General features: G+C 42.1%; 1 protein-coding gene across 5 annotated transcripts in view; it reads left to right on the top strand.

Moving 5' to 3' along the window:
* LOC112308045 (transmembrane protein 237) overlaps positions 1-24,591 on the top strand; it is a 42,396-nt gene that overhangs the window by 5,763 nt on the left and 12,042 nt on the right. For 2 of the 5 annotated variants that reach the window (XR_008426203.1, XM_053918941.1), the window contains exons 4-13: positions 984-998; positions 2,120-2,161; positions 4,259-4,429; positions 5,675-5,755; positions 8,876-8,969; positions 9,347-9,455; positions 16,308-16,442; positions 18,843-18,991; positions 22,224-22,255; positions 23,710-23,766. Coding sequence is in view for 4 of the 5 variants with exons in the window: in XM_053918941.1 (XP_053774916.1) it covers positions 984-998; positions 2,120-2,161; positions 4,259-4,429; positions 5,675-5,755; positions 8,876-8,969; positions 9,347-9,455; positions 16,308-16,442; positions 18,843-18,991; positions 22,224-22,255; positions 23,710-23,766 (885 nt within the window). In the remaining variant the exon portion in view is untranslated. Of the gene's footprint in view, positions 1-983; positions 999-2,119; positions 2,162-4,258; positions 4,430-5,674; positions 5,756-8,875; positions 8,970-9,346; positions 9,456-16,307; positions 16,443-18,842; positions 18,992-20,030; positions 20,997-22,223; positions 22,256-22,863; positions 22,875-23,709; positions 23,767-24,591 lie in introns of those variants that run through there. The other 3 variants (XM_045198280.2, XM_024564267.3, XM_024564268.3) reach the window with 3 other exon arrangements.

The raw sequence follows: 24,591 nt of genomic DNA, 5'->3' as shown, positions 1-24,591 counted from the left end.
TACCATGAAAAGACTGGTGGTTTCGAAGACAGTTATCACGGAGAGAAACATTTGAACAGAATAAAGATATCATCTGCAATTACTGAATAATTTATTCCACACATTCCATCTACTCCATTCGGATAGCAAATAAGCCGGAAAGTGAGGTATGAATACTGAATCAGTTATTTTCTTTAATTTGTTATTTGTTATTATTGATGACACACGGTATCATCAAGTGTCTGTCCCTCAAAATAATGTTGACATCATTAGCAACAACATAGATCCCGCAGAACAGTTTTGAAAAACTGGCAACCTTTTGGGGCATGTTTACATTACTCACCCTCTTTCATTTGCTCCCTTTCATCAGCCTATAGCTACTATCCCTAGTAGCATACTATCCCTAGTTCAGTTAAGGCGAGTTCTCTCTTCCTCTTATATACAAATAAAAGTGTGTGTTCAGTTTCACCTGTCCTCAAGGGGCCAGCTGGAGATGGCACTGTGTGCATCGGCCCAGGGAGGGGTAGGGAACCAGGAGGCTCGGGCCAGAGGCCGCCGCAGCGCCTGCCCCAGGGCCCACTTCCTCCACCTCACAGGACCGCAGCCATTCCAGCCTCTGGTGGGCAAGGAGAGTGGAGGCTCAAAGCTGTTCCCTTCCTATAATTTATCTCTTCCAAGCCTCATTTTATGCCAAGCAGAGGGGAGTCTCATGGATAAAAAGCCTTCAGGGAGAGTCCAGATAAGCAACTTGGAGAAAAGGTCACTCACTGTCCCCGGAGCAGCAGTCAGGGCAAGTGAGGTTCTGGGCTTGGTGCCCCCCACCCACCGCCCTGGGCCATGTGCTGTTCTGCCAGGACTCACATGCTAGCACGCAAGTTACCACTTTCTCCCAGGGGCACACGAATGCCTCCCTTCTGTCATTTGTCTTTATTTGACAGCTGCCTTGATCTTCCCAAAGGCTTAACTTTCTCATGTCTTTTTTCTACACTTATCCAAATATCCAGAGGAACTTTCAGAAGGTAATTGTTTTTATTTGCTGGGTAAGTCAAATAATGCTACGCTGAAGGTCTTTCAGCACCTCAAAGTGAATATTTGACAGAGTAAGTTTTGAGACACACGATGTTTTAAGGGTGAAATTAGTGATGAAATATTCAATTTCACTGAAAATATTTTTAAATAAACAATCAAAGAAATTGAGCATGATGAAAATATCCCTAAGTAAACATTTCTTTTTAAACTTACTGACACATTTCAGTTAGAAAATTGTGCTTACTTTACCAGAGGTGGAATTGACAATGGTGCGTTTTCCTTATATTCAATGTTTAAAATGTGTGCTTTTTAAAAACAAAAACAAAGATTAAGAAAAAAGATTATGTGTGTCCGTTCATTCCATGAACAAATGCTCTCTGTGTAATTTTTCAAGGGTCAGAACAGAGTTGTACACGTGAAGAGAAACATATATTAGTAAAAAGTAATTTGAAAATGATATTTCTATAATTTTTTCCTGGAGCTTATGACAATTTTTCTGAGCCCCCAGTGAAGGCAGAGACAGGAGTTTCAGAGCTTCTGGACACAGTTTTCCTCACTCCTTGTCTCACACATTCTTGGACAATAAGAAATAATTTGTAGCTACAGAGCAAATACTGATTGTACAGAAAGAACTATTTTATAAGGGAGAAAATAAGAATCCATCTCTAACAAAGACGGTAATTATAGGGCCCACAGAAATCAATATCTACAAGTTACAGCCAAAGCCAGTCTATGTGTTCTTTTTTTAAAATCAGTTTACTTTGGGCATGTTTTAAAATGTATACCCAATTTTTAAGTTTTTACAGTGATTCAATATCTTTCTTGTAATTTTACATAAGCCTAAAATAGGTTTTTGTTCCTAACCATGCTAGACAGAATATATCCAGTGTACTGCTAAAATTGTGAAAAGTATCTCCATACAGTTTGGCACACGTGATAGGGTGGAGAGTGCTTAGGACGTTCATCAGTAAGCCACTCAGGGCTAAAACAGCTGTGCTGCCACCTACTGGAATAGTGTCACTGAGATTTGGAGATAATTTCACGCACCTGTTCTAAGTAAACTTCTCTTCCTCCTCCACCTGTTCTGCCCCTGCCATTCTCTGTGTTCCAGACAAGGAGGAATTTGTTGGCTACGGTCAGAAGTTCTTTCTCGGTAGGTACAGATTAATAAGAGGTGGGTCTTTGTCATTTCCTAAGTTCTATTCATACCAGCCTGACATGCTTCTGAAAGCTTGTTTTGCTGATGGACATTTCCAAACTTGTTCCTTGTTCTGGTTTCCCTCTATCTTTTTTGCGAGGAGGGGGGCTCTCTATTGTGATGTGTTGATCATTTATTGTTATTCATTTGGTTTCCACAGGATATTTCTTAATTATTTATCAAATATAAATCTTCTGTTTTCTTTCAGACAGTTCCATAACATGTGTATCTCACTCTAAAGAGACCAATTCTCTGACCACAAGACTTAGTTTTTAGGGCCACCTTTTCATAATCTGTCAGCTGGGCAGAGCTTTCTGAAGGACTAGGCATCACTCATTTAAAACTGCGCTGGCTTCCTCCTCCGGTGAGAGAGGGGCTGGGCTGCAGGGTCTGCCAAGTACAATGCTGGTTCCCAGACCTGGTGCACCTTGGAATCATTGGGGGAGTTTAGAAACAAGACACGGGGCCATCTTTCTGCATCCCTCCCAGAATAGTTCCTTGCCAAGCTATCGGCGAGGCCGAACAGGACAGGCATCTGCACAAAGGTGGGGAAGAGGCAGGCTGGGGTAAGGCATCGGAGCCTGAGCAGGGTGAGGAGAGCACCTACGCAGGGACGATGCAGCCTGGTGCAGGTTGTCAGGGACAGAGTGGAGGGAAGAGGCAGCTGCTGTCACACTCCCTGACACCTCACAGTGTCTGCAAAGATGCCCTCCTCCCCAGCTTGGGCTCTGATACTTTCTGCCAGGCTGCTGACACCGTCCACCCGCCCCCCCACAGGTGCTCTTTGTTGATACAATAAGTCAATATATTCAGGGTAATATATTGAGTGCCAGTTTTCTTTGTCAGAGAAAGAGTTACACATATTGAAGGAGGGGGTGGCCATGCCAAAATGAAACCCATAGTGTTGAATTGGCATTGTAGGTATTGGTGTGAACTCATGGTTTTAACATTGTAGATAAAAATGTAGATGTGTGTGTGTGTGATATACACATATAGCCCCTAGCTCTACCTATCAAGAGGACCTGGGAACAGCTTTGGAACTACCAGAAAGCCCTGTGGTTGGGTAGGCAGATTAAGCAGGATTCTGGGAGTTTGAAAATCACGACTAAAATGTCCAGTTCTGCCCCTGAACACACAGTTGTGAGCAACCACTTAGCCTGTCTGTGTCTCAGTGTTTCCATTCCAGAATGAGAGTAATAAGCGTGCTGCATTGTTTCCACCCTGACCCATGCCACTGGCCCCCCTCATCTGGGAGTAGCCCCCAACTGCTGTCCCTGAGCCTACACCTACTGTGCCTACAGTTTATATCCCCCCTTCAGCAACCAGAGGAAGCATAAATCAAATCATGTCACACCCATCTCTTGACCAGCCAATGACTTCCCACCCACTTTGACCTCAACCTAACACTGGACTGAGGCCCTCTGTGGCCTCCCCAGCTCCCTCTCCAACCCACTTCCTACCACCAGCCCAACTGCTCTCTGCCCACAGCCACACAGGCCTCCACGCTGCACCTTCCTCAAGCACTTCAAGCACACTCCTTGCTCTGCACCTTTGCAGTTGCAGTTCCCTCAGCCTGGACTGCTCTTGCCCCTAGATTCCTCCTCAGCTGGCTCCACTACTTCAACCAGACACCTGCTCAATGTCAGCTTTTCAGGCACTTAACTGAACCACCTACTTGAAGAAGCACCTCATCAACTCTTTAACCACCAATCCTTCTAAGCACTTATTTCTGTTGTTGTTGATGTTGGTCTCTCCTCCACCATAAAGTGTAAATTTCATGAGGAAATGGGCTTGGTTTAGTTGGCCATTGTATGACCAGCACCTAGTACAACGCCTGGCACATAGTGGGTGCTGGGTGCCGCTTAGAGGTAATGTATGGGGCGTTTCGTTATTTTTCTTTCCTATTGCCCCCTTTCTTCTACTTTTAGACAGATATGACTGTGTTAATTAACACTTTGGAATCTCAGTCGCTGCGTGCTCCATCAGGTTTGAAACCGGAAGGAATCTCTCCCACCCTGCATCTAATGTTCTGTGCATTTCCACCCTCCCCAGCTGGTTTCCGCCGCAGCATGCGCCTTTGTCGCAGGAAGTCTCACCTCAGCCAGCTGCGCGCCAATGCGTGCTGCGCCAGCAGTTGCAGCAGGGCCCTGGGCGCCCCTTACGAGGAGGTGGTGAGGTACCAGCGTCGCCCTTCAGACAGCCACCGCCTCATCGTGCTTGTGGGTAGGTCCGGGCAGGCGGTGCCTCTCCCCACTCACAGTGAGGTTTTCCTTCTCGATTCACTAGTCTTGCACTGGGCGTAGTGGTAAAAGTAGAACTCTTTGTGGACTGCCATGTAAACCCCTTAAAAAAATAAAGCTTCTGTTATGTGTGCGTTTATAAATAAAACATTACTGTATCATGTTTTTATTGTCTGCCATTAAATGTGATATGCCATAGTGTATTTGAATTTGCATAACTAGTTGTATTGTGATGAGGTTGTAGCTGAGGTTTTTGTTTTATTTTCTGTTTATGCCTGTTTACAATTTGTTCTATAAGCATAGAGGAGTGTTTTCCCGGACTGGACCATTAGTCTGTGTAAGAAAACAAGTTCTTAAGGTCCATTTTTCTAAGATATTTGTAAGCACTTCCTTTAGGAAAAAGTCCTGGACTGTATTACTGGTGCTAAAGAACAAGGCAAATACAGTGCTGGGGTAACCTGCTTTTGCGACCAAGATCTCCCCAAAGCTGGTTCCCGCAGCAGCAGTAGCCTCCACCTTACTGCCGTCTTCCCTGCGTGTTTCAGCTGTGAGCAAGGCAGGTCCGCACAGAGCAAACGACATGCTGACAGCCAGGACCAGCTGCAGAGTTTGCAGGGCACAGTGCAAAATGAAAATGCAAGGGCCCCTTATTAAAAAATTATTGAGAATTGGAATGTGGCAAAAGAAGAACATTTCACCAAGTGCAGTATTCTAAGCATGGGCCTTGTGTAACTGCACGGGGTCTATACACATGAAGTCAGCCCTGTCTCCCGTGGCACAGGCGGAGCTGATTCACCCGCCTGTGAGGAAATGTGCCCTTGACTTCTGCTAAGTCGCAGGACCTGTCGCTGTGGAGCCTCATTTCTGGGATGGGACATGATAGAAACTTCATTTGGAGAAGAGAGACAGGTTGTCTCAGATGACCTGAAACGGGGCCAGAGAATTCACACAGGGTCCAACATTAGATGAAGTTTGTTGGGGTGATGGGTTCTGGCAATTCCCCACCTCATTTCTGAATGTTGAAAAAGTGTGGGTTCTTCCACAGGTCACCAGGGAAGTCCCCAAAAGCCCTCTGGGGTCATCCCACTTCGAGAGGTGGGAAGCCAGGTAATTGCCCTAAGAACATTGCTCGCAAGTGTCTTTGGTAGCAGGACTAAAATGGTGATTTCACGACGTAACTATACTCATCCACATCTAATGATTTCTGTCTGTGACTGTTTGTGTTTAGGACCGTCTGGAGTTGGAGTGAATGAACTGAGGAGACAACTTATTGAACGTAATCCTAACCATTTTCAAAGTGCTGTGCCACGTATGTTTCTTTTCTCTTTCATCGCAGTTCACATTTTGGTAAAATTTTCTTTGCATCTTCAGGGGCACTGAGCTTACTTAGTTATGTCGTATTATCTTTGTCGTGAAAATATAAGACATGGGATAGATCTTAGAATTTCTAACTATATTTATTTTAATAGAGGGAAATGATTTACAAACTAGGCTATCAAAGGGCAACTTGGTCTTTTTTCCATTTCTTAACAATCATATAAATGACCTTTCAGAAACATTAAAATTTAGTAATAATATCTAACATTCATTCAGTACTTACTATCTTCCTGGCACTGCTCTTGACTCTTGTTTTCTTTTAATTAAAAATTATAATATATGCACACATAATGTTATATAAATTCGTAAGTATGATTCTACCATACCTCGTTGGAAGAGCTTGTGAGTGCTTCCCCTTCACCTCAAGGCAAGACAGAGGAACTTAGGGAAACCACTTAAAGAGCTTAGTATGTTTTCCCTGCAATTTAGGTGTCAAACTATGCCTAAAAATATCTGAAGGAGGAGAGCTTAGAGGAAGTGACCAATGGCTGAAGTTTGGGAAGTAGCTGCCCTTTGAGAGGCTGCCACAGCAAAAGTGTTGTGATGTTTCCCAAGGACCAGATCCAGGTGGATAATGTGGGAGAAAGTCACCTTGAGGTTGTCCTGGTTTCTGCCCAAGAGGAAGCCTCAGCAGAAGGAGGCCAAAAGCAGACCCTCAGATATCTCAGGGTGTGGAAGAAGTCACAAAAGACTAGCTGGAATAGGGATGGATTTGAGATACTCAGCAGTGGTGGTATGGTGCTGGTAGGGTTTGCAAAATTACCCAAACATCCCCTGGGAGAGAAAGAGCCAGATCTTTCTGGTAATGTAGGGTAAACATCTGCCAAGTCTAAAGGAGCCAATGGCAGCCAGCATCAGTTAAGGAAGAATTTTCCTGCCCTGCTTTCTCTCCCCTCTCTCTGCACTCCAGCCTCGGGGAGTTATAAAACCGGGGGAAGAGCAGTAGGAATGCCATGAAAGGGAAGAGAAGTGAATTTTACTTCCTTCTCGGACTTCAGGCTCCCTGAATACAGCAAGTATGAGCAGGATGCAGGATGTGGGGAGGAGAAGCCTGAAATACAAATGAAGTTCATAATTTTAATTATTACATGGGGATGGACTTTAATTATTAAACTGAGATGGAGTTTTGTTGCATGACTGATGGACTTTTTTTATTTTTTAGCCTAAGAGTGATCAGAAGAGTCTGGGGATGGCTAGGTTTTTGCTGAGGGCCAGGGGAAGGTCTTGCTCTGCAGAAGGGCAGTGACAGACAAAGAAAGAAAACATTGCTTTACGATCACATCCCAGAGGTTGTGCTTTCCTAGTACTGTTTGCATGGGCGTGAATCTCCAAAACGAACACTACAAACAAAACAACAAAAACCCTAACCGGTGTGGCTCACTTGGTTGGGCGTTGTCCTGAAAAGCAAAAGGTCATGGGTTGAATTCCCTGTCTGGGCCCATGCCTAGGTTGTGGGTTCAGCTCCCCTTCAGGGTGTGTATGAGAGGCAACTGACTGATGTGTCTCTCCCCTTCTCCCTCCCTTCCCCTCTCTCTAAAACTAGATAAATAAAATCTTTAAAAAACTACCAAAATATCACCATATTTTAATAATCTGGATGAAAATAAAATGCTCACAGAACATTATAAGGAGTATGGATTGCCATCATTGAAGTGAGAAACTGTTGATCATATTTTGCTTTTTTAATTGATTGGTTTTAGGCTTAAAATCAAAACCTCAGGTTATGTAAATACCAATGACTTTGACATACCATATAAAATATGGTCCAATAGAAGCCAAGGAGAAGGGATCATCATGGGTTTATATTAACATAATTTACTATCACCTGAGAATGACAGTGTTTTACTAGAATTTTTTTTTAGTACAAAACTATGGGAGAAGTGGCATAATTGTAGCGACTCCAAGAATCTAAAGAGATTGACTAAAGAAAAACAAAAATGGCCCCCAGATAACGTTTGCTTTTTGAGCCTCTTGAATGTCCTTAACTCCTTTTATCATTTAGAACCTGTTTTAAGCTGCTACTATAGATCAGGTGTTGATCTTTTTTATCCTTAAACTTTGTCAAATGCAAATACAAAACTATTTTATGAATAAGGACAATTTGTTGTAATGCAGATTAAAAGACTAGCTTTGCAGCATAGATAGGACACAGAGTTGGAACTGTGCCTTATTTATCTCCGTGCTGGGAGAACCTAGCATGATAGCTGAAACACAGACACTCAGTATGCGTTAACTGAATAAATGGATGAGCAGACAATGAATCACTTTTTAGGGATTTGAGGAACTCCTATGTTCTATGCCAGGTGCTACTTAAGTTGAAGACTCTAAAATCAAAGTGGTCATATTAACAAATTAGACTGAATTCAGACTCCACCAATCTTTCCCTTCTAGGGATCTCTAAAACTAATTGCCGTTTTCACTTGTATTTTAGTGCATCTGGGCAAGACGGCAGACTGTCATTGGCTTTCTTCATTTCAAATCTGAGACGATCTGAGTTAGTAGAAAAGATTAGTCTAGGGAGAGTCAGAACACTGAGGTTCTTGTTTTCAACTTTGCGTTTTATTAGACTATGTATGTGGGCAAGTAAGTTGCTCTCTAAAATCTTCAATTAACTATGTAATAACACTTCACCTAGCTAGAAGTATGAGAGATGAATGAGGTCTTCTGAAATGCACTATCTAAACCTAAGATATTGCTGGTATTGCAGCCTGGGAGCCTTTAGGTGTCTTAGGGCTCATGCATAATGAACTTATTTAGAAGTTAGAGCAACTGTTCCCTTAGGGCCTCCCTATCCTGGCTTAATACCTAATGCAAACTTGTTCACGCCATGATCATTACATAAAGGTTTACATGTTAAATAACTTTTATATGAGAACTACTTTCTTATCACCAATTCAAACTCTTTCTTTTTGGTTCTAGCATTTTATTTCTCTTCCTGTTTATATATTCACTCATTTATCTTGATAGGACATTTTTATCCAAATGCGTATTGGTAATAAATCAAAACATTTTGAAGACTCAAATCTTTTGGAAAAATTCACTTTTTTGACAGATACTACTCGTTCCAAAAAGAGTTATGAAATGGATGGACGTGAGTATCACTATGTGTCAAAGGAAACATTTGAAAGCCTCATGTATAGTCACAGGTAAGTTAAATGTTCAGAATCTCATTCTCGCCTCTGGTTGTTTTACACTGTTTATGCACTGTCCAAAGCTTCTGAGGTAACTTATCTTTGTTTCTGAAGAAATAATCAAGGAAATGTAAATTGAGACACTTGTACACCAATCACTGGGTTACAAGAGGGAGCAGAGGCAAAGTGCAAATTTTAGAGAATTTGGAGAAGTCATCATGATAATCCTAGATCTCCGATTTTTTTTTTCTCCTGTCAAATGTCCACTAATGGTTTTCTTGTTAGCAAAGTCCAATATTTCACTTCATTCTGTTGGAGTTTATCTTCATGCTACTACTAATAATACTATACTTGTAGAGAGAGCTCTTGTTTTCTCTGTCCCGCCCTTGCAGGATGCTCGAGTATGGTGAATACAAAGGCCATTTCTACGGCACCAGTGTGGATGCTGTTCACGCTGTCCTCAAGGAAGGGAAGATCTGTGTCATGGACTTAGAGCCTCAGGTGGGTCTGTAGTAGACTGCTTTCCATCTTCCCAAAGTAATGAATGTATGCCATCCATTTTGCAGACACTCTACAGGTTTTATCCTGTTACTGTTAGCCTTTTAAGGATAAGACCACTTCCCATGTCTAAGGGCCAGGATATTATGTAAAGGATCAATCGCCAATAGCTTGTCTTTAGTTAGGGAAGAAATTTAGTTTCTCAGGCACAGTAACAGAACTGAGCAGCTGGCCATAAAGAAAACTTAGAATCTTGCTTTGACCTTGATCACAAAGGCATCAAGGTAACTTCTTCTGGAGAGAGAAAGATGGTGCTTTACACAAGGAGGTGAGGTTCCCATATTGTCATATCTATAGCTACCTCCCCAAGGTCATATGGGAAATGGAGCAGGAATGAGCAAAGTAAGGTATGATAAAGAACATGCAACGTTGGTGGAGCACTGTGAGACCTGGGTCCCTGGACCGCGGTGGCCTGGAGGGCCCTCAGGAAGAGCCGTGTCCCTCCTCTGTGCAGATTTGGTCCTCCAAGGAAATCTGGCCATGACTGGATAGGACCCCCAGATAAATATGTAAACCTCCATCCCACTCATTTTTACATCCATGAAGATGAATCACCACACAACAAAAGCTCAGAGAATGAAGACAAGAAACACAAGAATGAAACCAACAGTTCTGGGCAAACCAGAATTTGACTTTTCTGCAAGGAAAAAGAATTATTCACTCAAGACTAAAAGCTAAAGGCCTGGAACTGAGAGCTGGATGAGGTCAAAAAGCAACATTGAATGCAAAAGAAATGACTGACTTTTAAAAGGAATTTTTAAGTAGAAATTTTCAGAAGAGTATTTATTATAATAGAGACTGGTACAACGTGATTTTGCCATCACCTTCTTCATGGGAAGAGTGGCCCTGGAGAGGATTTGGAACAAGCTAAAACTGAAACGCGATGACCACAGATAGGAGCTCGTGCAGACCCATCCACTGCTCTCCACCGCTTCCTCAAGACGTGGCTGGTTCGAAGGGCTCATTACCCAAGGAATCTAAAAGCCCATAAGTGACCCGAGTCCCACCCCTTCTTCCCGGGGCCCCTTATCTTATGTCCTTGTAGCACCCTGGGGCAGGGAGAATGTGGGTCCTGGTGTGCCAGGGCCCACACGGCTCTGTCCTAACTGTGGATTCCCAGATAGCTCTTGGTCACAGAAGTGATATGAGATAAAACCCAAGCACTGTGTGCCTGTTTTGTTGTGTTTTTGAATTATACCAGTTTGAAATAGAATATGAAAATATGAGAAAAACTTCATCTGAAAAGTTTGACTCCTCGGACGGAAATCATTTGGAAGCTGCTGTAGTGTCTCCAGTCCTCAGTAACCACGCCCCAGAAAAGCAGCTGCCCTGGGCCACCGTGAGGACAGACTTGGAAGCAGGTACAGTTCTTTTGTCAGAGACCAGGTGACAGCAGAGGCACTTCAGAGAGATTTCCTCCTTTTGAGCCAGCGAGGTAGTAGAGCCTGTTTCCAAATAGCGTGCACTGCACTATGTTCCTCTGTTTAAATTCTTTTAAAATCAGCATTGTTTGAATAAGGTTAGATGGTTATGAAACGATGAAGTTCTTTGTACTGCATCCTGGAGCCATGTGGCACAGCGGGCCACGCCTGCAGGAGGGGACAGACGCCTCAGCAGCCTAACCAAAAGCCACTTGGCAAGCAGTTTTTATTCCAAAATGAGGCAATAGAGTTGGAAGACTGGATTTTTATTTATTTATTTACGGCTTATAAAGTGCCACCGAATATGATTTCCAGAGAAATTCTAGCAACCGGAGGGAGCTCGTCACCCCGTGAGCCTCTCCAGGGCAGTGCAGATGAATGAGCGTGAGCGTGAGAACGCCGTCACCGAGCATCCGTGCGCCGCCTTGGTCACGTGCAGTCTTTCTTGGAGGTGCCACCCTGCCTGGGGCGGGCTTGCTCCCGGGTCTGCAACCTGGAGAGGGGAGTCCATGCACGAGACAAAATGGGACACGGTTTCACAGAAATGACAGTGTATCATTCGCTCCACTACTGCTGCTAACCGCAGGTTCTCCACCTGTCACCAGCATGTGCGACACTGTGCGCATCTGCAGAGAAATGAAAGGAAGAGTGATAACCAGCAGGGTTAGGGTCCCAGACTGGGGCTTCGTGTGGGCGAGCCCAGAGGGCAGGAGCTGTTTCCTCGCTTTTAATCCCTCTTCTTGAAAAAAGCAAACAAAATATAACCAGAGACATTGAAGTTAAGAACAATTTGACAATAGCCAGGGCGGGGGGGGGGGGGGGGGGGGGGGGGGGCGCGGGCTGGGGGGGGCGGGGACAGTGGAAAGAGGGGATTACAGGAACTACTACAAAGGACACATGGACAAAACCAAGGGGGAGGGTGGAGGTGGGGGAGGGAGGTGGGTTCACCTGGGGTGGGGTGGAGGGATGGGGAGAAAAGGCATACAACTGTAATTGAATAACAATAAAAATTAAAAAAAAAAAAATCCCTCTTCTCATCTGCTCAAAATCACCGACTGACTTCAAGACCGTCATCTTCTCCCCAAGTAAAGTGATGCTGGAATAAACAGTGACTTCCACTGGCATCCATTCTAATTCTCTTTGCACATCAATTCTTAAGAGATCTTGACAATGACCTTTCATAGTAACAGCAAAAGACAAGTGGATCGCCCTTCGAAAGGAAATTTGTTTTCAGGAAGGTGAACTCCAGTGTGGGCGAGCGCGCTCCCCGCGGCCTTGCAGACCGTTAAAGAAACAAGAAACGATAGACTGTTACACGTCACTACCTATGGTGGCCGAGGGAGGACATGGGAAGGGTGATGTATTTGTAAACTCGGGGTGAATGAGCGGCCGCATGGATTGCACTATGAATAGGCCTTGCAAACGCAGGGGTGTCCTGAAGCACACTCGGAGCTTTGGGGATCATGTTGTCTCGGGTTGTTAGTCGGCGCCCAGGAAGCTTGTTTGTCGGAACCTTGAGCAGAGGGATTCTTCCGCTGGAGGCTGGGGCCCACAACCTGTAATCATATCGTACGAAAGATCTGCCTACCGCAGCCCGCCTGGTAGCTAAGAGCCGCAGGGCCGCTAGAGGCAAGTCTCTCCAGGATTCACGGAACAGAAACTTCTCAGATGAGTTCCGGTCAAGGGTGGGGCGCAGGCAACTGTGAGCAACAGACCACCCGGTCCCTGGAGCAGGAAAGACTGAGAGCCTAGGACTTCGGGTCACTGTCTGCCAGCTGCCTCCTTCCGATGGTGCGCTGGGCCTTGGGCAGGTCCGTGTCCAGAGGGCAGGTGCAGGGCAGGCAGAGTGACCGATGGGACAAGTGCCATGCAGAGACTCGAGGCTCCTATCCGCACCAGAGCCCCTCAGGTCTGAGGCCACGGAGATGCTGTCTTCACAGCTCCAAGGATGCTTTTTTCTGAGTGACTTAAAAAGCAAATATGTTTTATATTCAGACAAAGGAAAACATAAGTGATTCTTTGTAAAGTAAAATTTGTGAAAGTAAATCTTCCTTTGACAAATGTCAGCCGGAGGCAGGGCCCCGTGGTGATCACCCCAGCTGGAGGAGCGTAGGAGTTGCCTACATCTTGGTTCCCCTCCCAACCCCCTGTGATGGGACAGTGGCTGAGGCCCCGGGCACAGAGTCCCTTGAGAAGCACCCACCAGGCCTGAGTCCCAAGTGGTTCTCCTGAAGTTGTCTCCAATTGACATAAATTACATGGTGGTTAGGCACTGAGGATTGGCAGAAGAGTTTTAGCAACTCAGGACCTAAATGTACTTTAAATATCAGTAAGCTATGCGCTTTCCTTTTGTTATAATAATTTAATGTCAAAAAGTTTAACTTGACTCATGGTGTTGACTGTTACTAGGTTCTTAAATGCTCTGAGTGAATTCACCAGAAATGACACTGCTGTTTTCCTCTTTTTTAGATTTTTAAACATTTAAGATTAAATGACTGTGGAAAATATTACTTTAAGTCACAAATAAATGCAAATCAATTGTAATTAAGGTTATTTTGAATCTAAAATTTGTATGCTCTGTTAAACAAGTATTGGGTTGTTTTAAGATGATTATCCATCACAGTCATATTCAAGTATTTTTGTAGACTTTTAAGTAATTACAGAATAAAGATTATCTCAATGTATTTTAAACTGCTTTTCCCAGAAAATGTCTGTGATAAAATTTAATGGTTCTGTTTTCTGAATTAAAAAACTAAAATAAAATTGAGTTTCTTAAAAAAAAAAACATTCAATGTATAGGCCCAATATCTTGTTTTTTTCTTTTTAATTTTGTATTGTATTTTTTCCATTACCATTTAATACCCTTATACCTTCCACCCCTACCCCCCACAATCACCACCCTGTTGTCCAGGTCCATGAGTCTTTTTTCCTTTTTGCTTGATCCCTCCACCCCCCCATCCTTTTCCCCCTCTTAGCTGTCATCCTGCTCTCTATCTATGAGTCTTTCTCTGTTATCCATGTTAGTTCATTTTGTTCTTCAGATTCCACATATGAGTGAAATCATTCTCTGACTGGCTTATTTCACTTCTCCACATCCATCCATACTGTTGCAGGGGGTAAAATTTTCTTTTCTTTTTTTTTTTCTGGTGAGTAGTATTCCATTATAGAAATGTCCCATAGTTGTTTTAGCCACTCATCTGTTAATGGACACTTGGGCTGCTTCCATACCTTGGCCATTGTAAATAATGCTGCACTGAACATGGGGTGCTTATGTTCTTTTGAGTTAGTGTTTTGGGCCAATTTCCATAACACTTTTATTTTCTTTGCATTTTCTGTAGTCATTTAAAAGTATACGCATATCTTGTGTGCTAAAGAGAATCAGGGCAATAGGCTTGTGGTGACTGCTCTGGGAGGAAACACTGGCCAAGACTGGGGCTGGGATGACGTGGCTCCTGAGTGGGGTGATGGTGGGGTGCCCGGTAGGATTCTGGTCAAGATGGAGGCATAGGTAGAAGCCCTTCACTTCCTTGCACAACTAAAAGGAGGATAACAACCAGTCTAAAAACAATAAACAACCAGATGTGCCAGAAAATCAAACTGCACAGAACTCCAACAACCAAGGAGTTAAACCAACATTCACCAGACCGACAACGCAGCAAAAAGGGTTGCCTCACCCAGGTGAATACCTAAGGCCCCACCCCCCTACAACATAACAGGTGTGCCGAGACAAAGAAATACGGCCCAAATGAAAGAACAGATCAAAACTCCAGAAAAAGAGCTAAGCGATGAGGAGATAGCCAACCTATTAGTTCAAGACACTGGTAATCAGGATGCTCGCAGAACTGACTGAACTTGGTTGCAAAATGAAGGAAGAAATGAAAGCTATCCAAAGTGAAATAAAGCAAAATATACAGGGAACCAACAGTGAAGAGAAGGAAAACAGGACTCAAACAATTTGGAACAAATAAACATCCAACTGGAACAGAATGAAGAAACAAGAATTCAAAAAAAATGGGGAGAGGCTTAGGAACCTCTGGGACAACTTTAAACGTTCCAATATGGGAATCATAGGGGTGCCAGAAGGAGAAGAACAGGAGCAAGAAGTTGAAAACTTATTTGAATAAATAATGAAGGAAAACTCCCCCAATCTGGCAAAGGAAATAGACTTCCAGGAAGTCCAGGAAGCTCAGAAAGTCCCAAAGAAATTGGACCCAAAGAGGTACACACCAAGGCACATCATCATTAAGTTACCCAAGATTAAAGATAAGGAGAGAATCTTAAAAGCAGCATGAGAAAAGGAGACAGTTACCTGTAAGGGAGTGCCTATAAGACTATCAGCTGATTTCTCAAAAGAAACCTTACAGGCAAGAAGGGGCTGGAAAGAAGTATTTGAAGTCATGAAAGGCGTGAACCTACATCCAAGATTACTGTATCTAGCAAAGCTATCATTTAGAATGGAAGGGCAGATAAAGTCAAGATAAGGTCAAGTTAAAGGATTTCATAATTACCAAGCCCTTATTATATGAAATGTTAAAGGGACTTATTTAAGAAGTAGAAGAAAATCAAAAACTATGAACAGTAAAATGACAACAAACTCAAAACTATCAACAACTGAACCTAAAAGAAAAAAGAAAAAAAAAAAACTAAGTAAACAACTAGAACAGGAACAGAATCAGAGAAATGGATATCACATGGAGGGTTATCAGTGGGGAGGGGAAGAATAGGGGGGGAAAGTACAGGGAATAAGAAGAATAATTGGTAGGCATAAAATAGATGGAGAGAGGTCAAAAATGGCACGGGAAACAGAGAGGTCAAAGAACTTACATGTATGACCCATGGACAATAACTAAAGGGGGGAATGCTGGAGTGTTTGGGGGTGCAGAGCAGAGGGAGGATAAAGGGGGGAAATTGGGAAAACTGTAATAGCATAATCAAATAGCATAAAGTATATTATAATAAAATATACTTTAAAAAAGAGAATCAGGGGACAATAAGTTTATTCTTGCTTGGGTCAAAGCTGGTTTCAGTGTGAAGATTTCAGTGGTATCAATGGCAAGAGGTGATCTGTCTTGAGAATCTCTCTTGGCCTTTGTCCTGTGAGATCATATATAGAATCCTATTCTCAAATTTCAGTAAGGGTGTCATGGCTAGTAAGAGGAAGAGACGGGATTTGTAGTAAGTTTTGATTCTAAAACCTCATGTCTTAATTATTAAAATGGTTTTTTAGAGGTGAGAACTTAAGGGCACATGAGAATATACTCTAGCTAAAAATAATTACTAATTTCTGGTCTTAGAAATTTGGCGAACATTCATGTTGATTCTAGGAAATTATTTTGACTTCTGTTTTGACATGGTACTTAATTTTTCTGTGTAGGGTATTCAAGAGGCTCGAACCCATGAACTGAAGCCCTATATCATATTTATAAAGCCATCTAACATGAGTTGTATGAAACAATCTCGGAAAAATGCCAAGATCATAACAGACTACTTTGTGGACATGAAGTTCAAGGTAAGACATAGAGGAAATGGATAAATGCATTTTTTCTCCTAGTCAAAAATCACTGTATTGTTTCCTCAGTGTCCCTTTGGTTTTCAGGCCAGTGGTCAATCCACTAAACCACACTGTCCCTTTGTTATGGGATATAATTTCTGTTTCTAATGAAGAAAAAATTCCCTTATAATTTATCTTTTCTAGACATAATTTATAAATATTAAAATAAAGTTTAAGAACTGCTATAATGCTACTCTTATTTTTTTCTTCTCTTTGGGTGGTCCAGCTCTAAAATAAGACCCTCAAACCACAGTTTGCAAACCCACACAGAAACTGGGTGTTCACAAGCCTGAAATTTGTATTTAAAATGAATTATTTTAAATGAAATAAAATGAAATGTTACAAAAAGATTTGAGAATTTACTTTTAAAATGCTTTGGTAGCCCTGAGCAGTGTGGCTTAGTTGGTTGGGCATCATCCCACACAGAAAAAGGTCTCCAGGTCATTTCCTGGTCAGGGCACATGTCCTGGATTGCGTGGTCCCTGGATGGGGCATGTACAAGAATAACCAACTGACGTTTCTCTCCCTCTCTTTCTCCCTCCTTTACCCTCTCTCTAAAAACAAATAATAAAATCCTTAAAAAGAATAAAAATACATTAGTGAATATACCTATCTCATCTGTAATTTGAGGTATCTTTATACATATTTCTAAACATAAAACATTTTATTAATGATGATGCTAATAATAGAGGGGCCAAGCAAGGTGGAATCAATCAGAGAACTCTTCCTAAAATAGGTGATTCCCACCCCCCCCGTTTTATATGTATATTTCTTCATTAAATTCACTTTATATATTTTAAGTCATAACATATATTCAACAAGGTGTATAAATCATAAGTGTACCCCTCAATGAAGTTTTACACCCAGATAACCATTGTCTTGATTAAGATATTACATCCATTTATTTTTTGTATGTGTGGTAAAAAAAAAAGCAAATAAACCACATAACATAAAACACAAAACTTACCATCTCAACCATTTGTGTGTAAGTCAGTAGTGTTAAGTATATTCACATTGTAAAAAATACCTCCAGAACTTTTTTATCTCATCAAAATTAAAATTTTGTCACACTTAAAATGTGTGACAAATTTGCATCCTATCTGTGCACAGGAGCCATGCTAACCTCTGTATCTTTCCAATTTCAGTATATGTGTTGCTATAGTGAGCATGAGATATCTTTATATTACCCTCTATTACTTTTAATCTTCATATTTTTTGATGATTGCTCTATGAAAGTCTGATTCTCCAATTTGCATTTCAGATACTGGAGTCCATGGATATATTTTCTGAGTCGGAGTCTTTGGGCATTTAAATTATATTCTGTTTATGGCAATCTAAACAAATTAACAAAATTACTTTTGGATCATGAGTAGGGATGCCTTGTAAAGGAGTATTGCCACAAGATTTCAGTGCCTGCATTTATATGTTTATGGCTGCATTGGCAACAAGTTGTACTATTGTATGTACAATAGTGCATATAGTTGTATTGTAGTATTGTACAATACTATTGTATAGTATTAATTGTTATGGACAAATAAGAAAGTAACAGCATGAATTTAATGCATTACTGCCAAGTGAAGGCCAAATGACCTTCACTGAATGAACATTTCACAATAGTAGAAATAGACAATATTATAGGTAAATTAAGTCATCATGAAGCAAAGTATAATCTAGGTATGCCAAATTCAGTAGAACATGTCATACCATTCTCATGTTAAAAGTGACCATTTTGTATCTGCAAAATAATGTCATTCTTATCAATTACATTTTATTTAAATGTTGGCTTGAAATTTATGTTTGCCCGGACTGGTGCAGCTCAGTGGACTGAGTGCTGGCCTGTGAACCAAAGGGTCGCCGGTTTGATTCCCAGTCAGGGCACATGCCTGGGTTGCAGGCCAGGTCCCCAGTAGGGAGCATATGAGAAGCAATCACACACTGATGTTTCTCTCCTTCTCTTTCTCCTTTCCTTTCCCTTAGTCTAAAAATAAATAAAATCTTTTTAAAAATTTGTTTAAGTTTTATTTATATTTAAGTGGTAAAATTTTTTTTGGTTTTATGCTGTATATACATGGTTTGAGAGCTTCAAGTGTTCAGATAATAGGATTAGATAACATAGTCCAAAGGGGAAGTTGAGAGGATTGGTCTGTCTACAAACCATTACTTAATTTTATAAAACTTTGACCAGGGAGACATATGTAAGAGTAAAGATAGAAACATAAGTTTTGTGATTTAAAAGAGGACATTTATTTGACTTAATTTTTAAATAGTTTGAAACTGAATGTAACAGCATAAACTGCATATTATTTCCACTTGTCTCATTAAGTTCGTGGTATTTGTATTTTTCTGCTTCTCCTAAAGGATGAAGATCTACAAGAGATAGAGGATTTAGCCCAAAAAATGGAGACTCAGTTTGGCCAGTTTTTTGATCACGTGATTGTCAATGACAACTTGCAAGATGCGTGTGCCCAGTTGTTGTCTGCAGTTCGGAAGGCTCAGGAGGAGCCTCAGTGGGTACCAGCAACATGGGTTTCTTCTGGCACTGAGTCTTAAGGGCTTGTCTTAATGTTGGAGTTTTAACAATGTTCATCTGTTTCTGGAATAGCTACAATCTAAAACAGCTGTATTTGCCCTATTATAATGTATGCAACTTTAAAAGTCCCGCAGTTTATTAATTAATCTTACTGGAAAAAAAAATTTGCAGTTTATGGTTATGCAGAGTTACCTATTTGGCTTTTAGGGGGGAAAAACTTGTTTTCCTTTACTTTTATAGCATTTGGCAGGAATACGAACAAGGTCAAGTCACTGAGTTTGAGAACCTTTCATTGGTTTTATATAGTCTTTGTACGATTCAGATAAAAAGAGCTTTCCTAAATAAATAAGTAATATTTAATTTCCGAAGCTGTATTTTACCTCATGAAACTTGTTTTATGAAAACAGCTTTTACAAGAAGTGCTTACTTGACTACTCCAGCAAGAAAGGCGGGTTAATACACACAATTCACATCTAACATCAAAACCTTTACAAACCACACTGCCCTCATCATTTTACACATCATGCTACAAGAAAAAAGTATTCTGATCATAGCTGTAGTAAATCATTAATTTTCCTGAAAATCAATATCTATTTTTATGCCTAAATTAGGACAGGGCAATGAATTTTAGTCCTAGAGACCAATATCTGAGTAAACCACAAGATGAGCATGTTATTACAAGAAGTGTTTTTCTTTCTTCCCTAGGTCTGAGACTTCCAGTCCCTTCCTTCCCCTGTATCTACTGCATTTTCTCCATATCCACACCATCCCTCACCCTTAACTATAAAATAAGACTGCACGCTTCAAAATATTTGTAGTTCTTATTAAAACGAATGTTCTTTCTTTAAAAAATCAAACAAAACGAAAATTAAGTCATTTAAAATGAAACTTATGCGAAGCCAGGTCTGATTTTTATGTTGTGCTTCTTTGAGAAACAGGTTTCCCAAGGGTTAAGAAATTGGAGAATTTCTCCACCCCCACTCCCCGCACGCCGCTTCCGAACTGTTACGTGGTCCTCCCGGCGGCTAAGAGAGTGGGTCCCGAACTCTGACACAGGGGGACTCCGGGCAGGGCGGAGGCGGGCAGAGACCCACTCCCGGGGGCGGTGGCCCAGTTAGGAGCCACAAAGTCCCCGCCTCCCGCAGGCCCCGGAGGCCGCGGCGTCGCGGGGAACTAGGCTCGGGCCCGCGGCGGTTGCACCTAGGGAGCCCAGCGGGGAGAGCGCCATGAGGGACCACTCCGGACTTCCGCTGCAGGACCACCCGGTGAGCGGCGAGCAGCACTTCGGCTATAACCAGTGGCCGGGGAGGAGGGTGCTGCTCTAACCCTGGGGCGTGGCCGATGCCAGCGTGCTGGGGATCAGAAGGGGAAAGGCCGGCCGGTGGATTTGCAAATCGGCCCCCTTCGGCGCCTACAGGGTTGGATCCCCGCCGGGGCTGTAAGTTCGTCGCTAGGCCGAGACCCGAACTCCGGCAGCCGGGCGTGAAGTTTCCCAGGCCTGGGTGAGCGTGTTGCCCTGACGACGCCTCCTCTCACAGCCGCCTGGGCCACTGCGGGTTCCAAGCTGCCAGCGAGGCAATTCCTACGGACTCCTCCCGGAGGGCATTTACCTGCCCGGATAAGAGATCGCTTTTTGACAGCGGAGACTTTTAATCATGGTCTTCTCTCACGTTTCTCGAACAAATCACCTGGGAAACCAGGGAGAAAACCGTGATTACTAGCCCATGCCTTCTGGAGTCTCCCCCCATTCCAGACTCCTCAGCCACGACTCCGACACCCACTTTCCAGCTGGGGTAGACTTAAAGGCGAAGCCAAGCGGGGGTGTTCCCCCTCGTTCGCATCGCAGTGGGTGGGGGCCGCGGGCCGGAGCCGGAGCGCCCGGGCGACGCAGCCCGATGACGCATTGCGCCTGCGCGCGCGGCCCACCGGGGCTCGTTTGAGCGCTGCGGGGGAGTTTTAAAAGAATGGAAAAGAAGCTGGTGGTAAGCGAGCCTTAATCACTCTTAAGTTGTTTGGATTTTGTGTTCAGTCGAACCGTTCTACTTTCGAGGGGCTTAAAGTTTGGGTTTTTGGATGGGTTATTCGTGATTTTTGCGGGGCTTTCGAAATGTGGAGTTGTGTGAACTGAGTCTTGCATAGAACGCTATTCATCGCATCTTTAGAACAAAAGCGCTGCCGTGTAACTAGCGTACTTTCCCTGTTGTAATTTTGGTTACTGGATAGTGTTAAGACAGCCCGCCGTGCCTTCATCTTGTAGCACTTATATTAATACACAGTTTAAACGAATGGATTGCTAAACGGGACAGCTGCAGAACTACAGGAATGTCTCAAGTTTAACCCTTTTGAATCAGGGTTCTCTGCAAGCAGCATGAGATACTTAGAACATTAAACTGATTTCTAGGCATTAATGTTAGTATTTTATTTTGAAAGATTCCAGAATGCTTCTTAACTACAATCTCACTGAACTGCAAACACAACTCTTCGTATTCATGTAAAGTGCGGCAAGAGTCTCCTCCTCCCCCGATTCTTTCTTGTCTTGAAATACGTTCTTCAACCTGCATTCAGAGCGATCTTTTCAAAAAGTATGTTACTGTGGGGCTTAGAACCTCCATTGGCTTCCTACTGAATTAAGACAAATTCTGGATTCCTTCCCTCCGTCTTCCGGACCCTAATTAATTTGGCCTCTGCCTACCTACCTCTCCTTGGTAACTGCTGCAGCCTTACTCCTTTTACCTGGAACACTCTAAGTCCAGTCTCCCCTAAAGGCTTTTGTATTTGCTTCCCTTTGTCAAAAATGTATGCTTTTAAAAAAATTCAGTTCTCAGTTCAGATATCTGAGAGAGACTTTTCCTAACTAAAGTAGAAGCCCTCATCCTCCCTCATTTATTACCACACACACACACACACACACACACACACACACTCAACCACTAGAATGTAAAATTTCATGAAAGCAGGATCTCTTTCTTTTGTTCATTAATGTATCCTCAGTGCTTAGAAACAGGGCCTGTAGATAAAAAGGAACACAGGAAGGAAGGAATTTTATGTGAAATCTAGAATAGGTAGATGAAATTTAAATACTGCCCATTTGAATCTCATCAGTAGCTCCTGGATTTCACTGATGAACAGGGTAATCAAAAGATTTGGACTATCTGATGTAAAGATGCTCTAGGCTTTACTTACAAGTAATTTTCTTCTTTTCTCCATAGCGTCCTCCACGAGCCCTTCCACCTGTGCCAAGGTAAAAGTAATTTACAGTAATTTTATTATTTTTTCAAATGCAAAATGAATAAAGTGAAAAATTGACTACCATTGCAAAACTATAGTATTTCAGAAAAGACTTCTTGAAAATTTTTGGTAAAAGCCTTCTTAACAGTTTAAAGGTGAAAAATCCCTGAATCATTAGAATAACAGTTATAGTTAAATGTTCAGTGTCAAAGCCTGAATGTCAGTATGGCAGAATAATGGATCCACTCTGAATGTTTAAGTGTCTTGTTTCTCAGAATTCTGACTTTGTGTTTGCTACAATAGTACCCTCCGAGTTTAAGCCTATTTCAATCAGTGACAAAGAGTTCTTAATCTGTTTAATCCACTTTATTCATAGGTAATAGGGAATGTGTACATGTAGATTCAGAAAATATTGGGGGTTTTATTTGCAGCCTTATTTAAAAAGATTATTTATAAATAAACTAGTTTGTAAACTAGCAGACTTTGTGTGAAAGCTAATTCTGTTTTAGATTTGTAATCATTTAAGTCAGTTTTCAGTCTGACAATATAATAGATTTCTAATTAATAGAGTGTTTTTTTTTTTGTCTTTGCCCTGTTAAATTTGGTCGGTGTCATGTAAAGTGATATTAAAGGTGAGTTAGTTCACTGTTAATGTAAAACTTTCTAAATGTAGTATTTGATGTTTAAAAGTTTAATTAATATTTTTCTTAAAATTGGAATGGTATAATTTATAATACTGCAACATATTTTTATTGTAATAATCTATGGCTGCCCTTTTAAAATGATGGTTAATAAATAACACTGTTATATGGTTGATATTTGACCTTAATGATTAATGAAAGTATAAAAGCACTCATCCTTGAATGGAGTCCCCCAGGTCATAATTCTTGGCTAGTTTGTAGTTCTGTCTTAGAGATTGCATCTTCCTTTGCCTCTTTTAATCAGGATAGACTGGATTATGCTACACTAACCCCAGATCTCAGTGACTTAATATCATGCAGGGTTATTTCTGGTTAATGCAGAGTCATTGTGGCAACAAGTCAGGGCATTTGCCTGTTACTACCTCTTCACTAATGATGGCAGTGATTCAGTCTATCTCCATATGTGGTTTGCCATCTTAACATGAGGTCTCCCAGTTGCCGCACCAGGGGAAGAGAAAGCTGGAGGGTTTCTCACTGGCTGTTTCAATGCTTTGGCCTCCAAATGACACAGATCACTTCTCTCACAGCCTGCTGGCGAGAACCACTCATAGGCCACACCTAAGAGCTAGGGGGATGGGAAGTGTAGGGGATCAGATGATTATTTGGTGAGCACACTTTGTATGTCACAGTTTCTAACTGTGTCAAGGTCTCTTGACTTTTTTCATTTTCTTGCCTTCTTCCCCTATTAAAAGTTCTGTTTTGGCTGTTCCCTGCATAGGATTTTATGTTCCCTGCAGTCTTTCCTGTTGTTCTTTTTGTTTTATAGATGATATTCTACTTAGTCGTCCTAAGAAAAAGAAGCCAAGAACAAAAACCACACTAGGTAAGAAGTCGTTCTTTGCTGCATGGAATCACAAGTTTTTCTAGGACTTCAGGCATGAAACCTCACAGATCAAGGAGATACAAGTCACTGCTGTCTCGAGGATAGAATCAAGGTCATTTTGAAGCAGAGGCGTTCCTGATGGTGGTGAGGGACAAGGCAGTGGGCAGCCTGAAGAGTATCTAGAAGGATTCATAAAATAAAGGATTGTGCCACCAGTACTCTTACTTCCACTACATTCTTGGACTCTTGGAAGCCTTTTATGCCTAGAAAACATTAGTTGTCTTAAGCTATGATTGGTTTCAGACCCTTGCACAGAATACTGGATGTAGAGTCACAGGTTCTTGGATATGTCATTTTAGTCAGAGAATCTGTCAGAGCACAAGTCTGAAGGCGGGGCCTTGCCATCCAGGTATTAAGCTTCAGTAATGTGCAAGTTCTGTGAACTCCTTTTCATTTGAGTTATCCAGTAATAATCCTGGATGTCCTGTCAGTAACTCTGACTCCCTCATTCAGAATTCATCACCTTCAACAATAAATCAATTTTTACTTCTCACAAATTTCTGTTAATGGAACCCACCACTCTCTAGTCACTCGGGCTGGAAACCTCAGGGTCGCCTCTCACTGGTCCCTTCACTCTGCTTGCTGCTTCTACTTGCTTGCTTCTTCTGTGGCATATTTTATGTCTCTTGCCCCTTTCACTTCCACTGTCACAACTGTAGGTAGTTTAGCTCCTTTCCTCTTTTAACCTTAGCTATTGCAGTAGCCTCCAATATTGTGCTTCTAGCTTTCTTTCACTCTAGTTGGTCCTGTCTCCACAGCTGGATG

Source organism: Desmodus rotundus, chromosome 2 (assembly GCF_022682495.2).
Source record: "Desmodus rotundus isolate HL8 chromosome 2, HLdesRot8A.1, whole genome shotgun sequence".
Classification (NCBI taxonomy): domain Eukaryota; kingdom Metazoa; phylum Chordata; class Mammalia; order Chiroptera; family Phyllostomidae; genus Desmodus; species Desmodus rotundus.
The sequence above is the reverse complement of the archived record's forward strand: the minus strand, read 5'-3'. Positions and strand labels throughout refer to the sequence as shown.